General features: G+C 38.3%; 1 protein-coding gene across 1 annotated transcript; it reads right to left on the bottom strand.

The window, feature by feature from the left end:
• Positions 1-1,455: 1,455 nt before the first annotated feature.
• Positions 1,456-4,597, bottom strand: LOC131035369 (pentatricopeptide repeat-containing protein At3g12770). Its single transcript, XM_057967043.2, has one exon. The coding sequence runs from the start codon at positions 4,401-4,403 to the stop codon at positions 1,596-1,598; it is 2,808 nt and encodes a 935-aa protein (XP_057823026.2). The 5' UTR covers positions 4,404-4,597; the 3' UTR covers positions 1,456-1,595.
• Positions 4,598-5,218: the final 621 nt, after the last annotated feature.

Here is a 5,218-nt window from a genome sequence, read left to right as displayed (position 1 = left end):
CCCTAATTTTTTGAGCACTCAAATTTTTTTGACTTTGCCATGTAACTATTCTAACTTTTAAATATAACTTTCTTTGGCTCTGTTGTTTATTGATAAAAAAAACATTGTGTTTTGTTCAGAATCTTTTGAATGAGTGAATTTGGAAGGGCAGTAGTGGGTGAGGGCTGTTCATTGTGGTTCTTTGTATTAGATTCCAACCTTCTGTTGTAAAATTAAATCAACATAGCTCTCATCCTAATTTGAAGATATCAAGCAATACAAAGGTCTCTCACCCACTTTTTATGGAATCATTCTTGAACCAAGAGATTAAAGGCAAATTCATAATTGTGAGAGCAACAAGGTCCACAAACTAATCTATCTTACTATAATTATTAAGGATTTCTGGTATCACCTAAAGCACATTATGTTGGCAAAATGGTTAGCGCTCCCCTTAGGATTCATAACAAGGGACTAACCGCCTCCAGTGCGATCCATATCTCTACAATTTGTATCGAGCATTGATAGATCGGTCTTTTGATGCAATGACAAACTGGACCAACAAATGGTATCAGAGCGTTGGGTCATGGGTTCGAATCCCCTCGGGTAACGCTAAGGGGGAGATTGTTGGCAAAATGGTCAGTGCTCCCCTCGAGATTCGTGACAAGGGACTAACCGCCTCCCGTGCGATCCATATCTCTACAGTTTGTATCAGGCGTTGATTGATCGGTCTTTTGACGCAACGGCAAACTAGGCCAACACACTAAGTGTCTGATACTACTTGGACCATCATCTAGTAGTTGTTTGGACACTCTCCATTCAATCGTGATGTTTTTGGGGATAGTCTTGCGTGCATAGATGCCTATGAAATATTATTTGTTATTTGTAGTGGTATAAGGCCCGCTTAACCCATTGTTAACATACAACATTGACCTGCTATTCGTTCTTGTCTCGGTTTCACCAAGGTTAGAATAATTCTTTCTATTGTAGGAGTCAATTAATGCTCTATCCTAAAGCAAATAAATGGGAAAGTACACTTTATCAATAGGCAAGGTACATAGTAAAGAAGGCCTAGAAAACAACCCCCTTGTGTTGACTAGCCAATGAATTCTTTACAATTGCAATTGTCTACTGTGCATTATCCCATACATATTTCTGCCACATGCGACTTGTTCAAGTTTGATTGTAGGAAATTACAACTATCTCTAGGATCATGTTTCTGGTTTGAATTCATTTGCTTTGCCTTTGTAAGCGCATCATACAATCTATAAGTGATCATGAGTTTAACTCTTTGTGGAGTTTGTAATGACTGAATTTGGAAGTAGGCATATCAAAGCTGCTGTGGAAGGACTGGTTAGGCAGGTCAAAAATAGCTTTATTTGATTGCAAATGATAAGCAGAAATAGTTTCTGAAAAACACTGGATAACTCACAAGTTTGAGCTAAGTTGCAGACATATTCAATCAGTGACATGAAAAGGTCAACCATAAAATATAAAAACTTTAAAAAATGTTCTTTTGTTTTATGAAAATTTATATAGTTTTATCTAAAAGGAAATTATTGGCACTGATGATTTTGAAACTTTTCTCTATTTGAATGTCCATTCCCGAGCTATCATTATCACCAATAATCCCCACAGGAGCATGACCCGTCTTTAAAATGATGGAAACGATTTGCATCCCTTACAATTATTTCTCTCTTGACAATCTTAGCAATGAATTTAGTTGCATTGTGACAGTCACCACAAACACGGAGATTTTTTGTGATCCTGATAGGCATTCCAGGGCTTGTACTGATAAGCCCAAAGGCTATTGCTAACTTTTCACTATGACTAAAGAGCATGTTCTCCTTCACCTCTTCCTCCACATCATGTAGAACGGAACTTGTGCAAGGCACATACCCTGCATCTTCCATCTCTCTAGCTAAACTTTTCAACATTGCATATATTTGCTCAGATTGAGGATGTGACTCGTCTCCAACAACAAATGCATGAATTTGGTTATTTACCTCTATTAGACTGCACCCTGGTGTCTTTTTTATACCCCTATCTTTCATCAATGTTCTAATCTTTGAAACGTCATCCCACCTGCCAGAGGCAGCATATATATTTGACAAGAGCACATAGTATCCAGCTTTATCAGGTTCTAAGTGAAAGAGGTGTTCTGCCACACGTTCTCCAAGAAGAACGTTGCGGTGAATTTTGCAGGCGCCAAGCAATGCACCCCACACACTAGCAGCAGGTTCATTTGGCATATTTTTTATGAAGTTTTCTGCCTCATCCAGACACCCAGCTCTACCAAGAAGATCAACCATGCATGCATAGTGTTGTGGTGCAGGTGTGATGCAATAATCTCGACTCATGCACTCAAAATATTCCCAGCCCTTGTGCACTAAACCCGCATGACTACAAGCAGACAAAACACAAATAAACGTGATGGAGTCTGGAGTGATTTCAGTATGTTGCATTTGGGAAAAAAGCACAAGAGCATCTTCACCCCGGCCATGCATACCATATCCTGAAATCATTGTGTTCCAAGAGACAACATCTCTATTGAACATGTTGTTGAACATTTGATGTGAATTGTCTACGCTACCACACTTTGTATACATATCAATAAGGGAATTTCCGACAACAACATTTGACTCAAATCCATGTTTAATTATGTAACTATGGATTGCCTTACCTTGCTGCAGAGCAGCTAAATTGGCACATGCCGAGGCCACACTAATTACACTGACCATGTCAGGTTTCAAGTTCCCCTGTTGCATTTGATTGAAGAGTGTCACGGCCTCACTAGCTTGTGCATTCTGAATATACCCAGCAATCATTGCATTCCATGAAATCACATTTCTATTAGACATATTGTCAAAAAGAAAGCGTGCTATCTCTATACTTCCACATTTGGCATACATGTCTACAAGGGCGGTTCCTACAGCTATATCCAACTCAAGTCCACTTTTAATTATGTAACTATGAATCCATTTGCCTTGGTGCAGAGCTGCTAGATGCGCACAAGCTGGGAGGATGCTTATCATGGTTACACAGTTCGGTTTCATGTACGACAGCTGCATATAGTTAAACAATGTCAAAGCTTGACTAAATTGCCCGTTCTGGACATGCCCAGCAAGAATTGCATTCCAACAAATTTCATTTCTTCTGGGCATCCTATCAAACAACTTCCGTGCAATCTCCATATTGCCGCATTTGGCATACATGTCTATGAAAGCGGTGGTCAAAATGACATCAAACCGAAAACCACTTCTAACTACATAACTGTGGAGACACTCACCTATCAGGCCAGCTGCCAAATGGGAACATGCTTGGAGCAAGCTCACCATAGTAACCGAGTCGGGAAGAATGTTTGAAAGTTGCATTTTTCGAAAGAGTTCCAAAGCCTCATTGGCATACCCATTCTGAGAATACCCAGCAATCATTGCATTCCATAAAACAAGATCAGTAATAGACATAGAATTGAACAACTGGCGGGCAACTCTTAGATCCCCACATTTGGCATACATAGCCACGAGGGAATTGCTAATTTTAACATTTGAAAGAAGCCCACATTGAGTTATATGTTCATGGATCCACTTACCCTGTTGCAGAGCTCCCAAACGACCGCAGGCCTGTAGCACACTCACAAAACTAACCTCACCTGGATCGATCCCTGCCATTATCATTTCATCAAACAGTCTCAATGCCTCCCTCTCATGTCCATTCTGCACAAGTCCATCAATCAACGCATTCCATGAAACTACATCTCGTTCAGGCATTTTGTCAAACACTAGTCGTGCAACATCAATCCTTCCGCACTTGGCATACATAGCAACGAGAGAATTCCCCACAAAAACACCATCCTCAAACCCACTTCTTACGATGCAATCGTGTATCTTCCTTCCCTCTTGCAGATCTGATAGCTCTGCACACGCTTTGAGAACGACGGGAAAGGTGAACCTGTCCGGTTGTATTCCAGCCTCTTGCATTTGGTAATACAGTGCCAAGGCTTCCTCACACGGTCCATTTCTAGCATACCCTCTAATTAAAGCATTCCATAAGTAAATATTTCGTGTAGGCATTCTGTCAAACACTTGGCGTGCACAATCCATTTTGTCAAGCATAGCGTACATGTTCACAAGTTTGGCACCTAAAACAATGTTTTCGTCCAACCCTGCCGTGAAAATCTGGGAATGGATTTGATTAAGTGATCTAATACTGTTACAACTCTGCAAAAGAGAAGAATATATAGTGAAAATATCTCTGTATATAGTAAGAGAATAATTAGTACTGGGTTGTATAGTTAAGCTAGAATTCCGTATCCCATCATCAATGCTTTGATTAGTTAGGAAGCGGATACAAATTTGTTTACAATGTTTAACTTTGGAAGATATTGAATGATTGAGAACATCCGATAATTCCAACACTGAAGCCATTTAAACGAGACCTGAGTGTTAGCAGAGGAACGTGCTTATGCAGTCATGGTAGTTTTTGTTATCCCTGCCTCCATGGGCAGGGATGTTGCATTCACTTCAAATTACAAATTACCAAAAAAAGAGAGAATAAAGAATGCTATTCCAATCACAACACTACCAGAGAGCATCAACAAATCATTCGCGCAAATATTGCAACCTTCTTAGGTGTCACTGCGTTTAAATCCCAATTATATATATATATATATAAAAGAATTTTATAGAGTTATAAAACAGTTCACGGTCATTCAATTTAGTGAATTCTCCGTAAAATTATGAGTTTTTTCCACCACACACATTATTGTTTCATTGAACATTGTAGTTAAACATTTGAATTTTGAAAAAGGGTTTTGATTTAGTGATGAAGTTGAGTAGTATTTGGTGAGTATATTAGAAATAATTTTTGTTAAGTGAAGATCTCAATATCATGAGGCATGAATCAAGCTTCAAATGATTTTGGTGAATTAAATATATTTCAATATTTAGATCTCAATCGAAGAGGTTTTAGCTTAAGATTGACGAACAATTAAAAATTAAAAATGATTCATTGTTGACAAGTGGAAGGAATTTTTAGAGGGTGTCAAGATATGATGTGAGTATCACAATAGTACACTTATTTTTTTCAAAGTTATATATAAGAATATAAAATTGAAGTAGTAGAATTACTAAAAGGTTTCTTGAAAGCTTTTGGATTTGACTACATAAACATTCTTTTATCAATGTTTTAGATCATACTCTATGATTTTCTATTCTGATGATTCATCATGTAGTATGATCTG

This window comes from Cryptomeria japonica, chromosome 1 (genome assembly GCF_030272615.1).
Source record: "Cryptomeria japonica chromosome 1, Sugi_1.0, whole genome shotgun sequence".
Lineage (NCBI taxonomy): Eukaryota > Viridiplantae > Streptophyta > Pinopsida > Cupressales > Cupressaceae > Cryptomeria > Cryptomeria japonica.
Note: the sequence above shows the minus strand (reverse complement) of the source record. Positions and strands in the feature narration are given on the sequence as shown.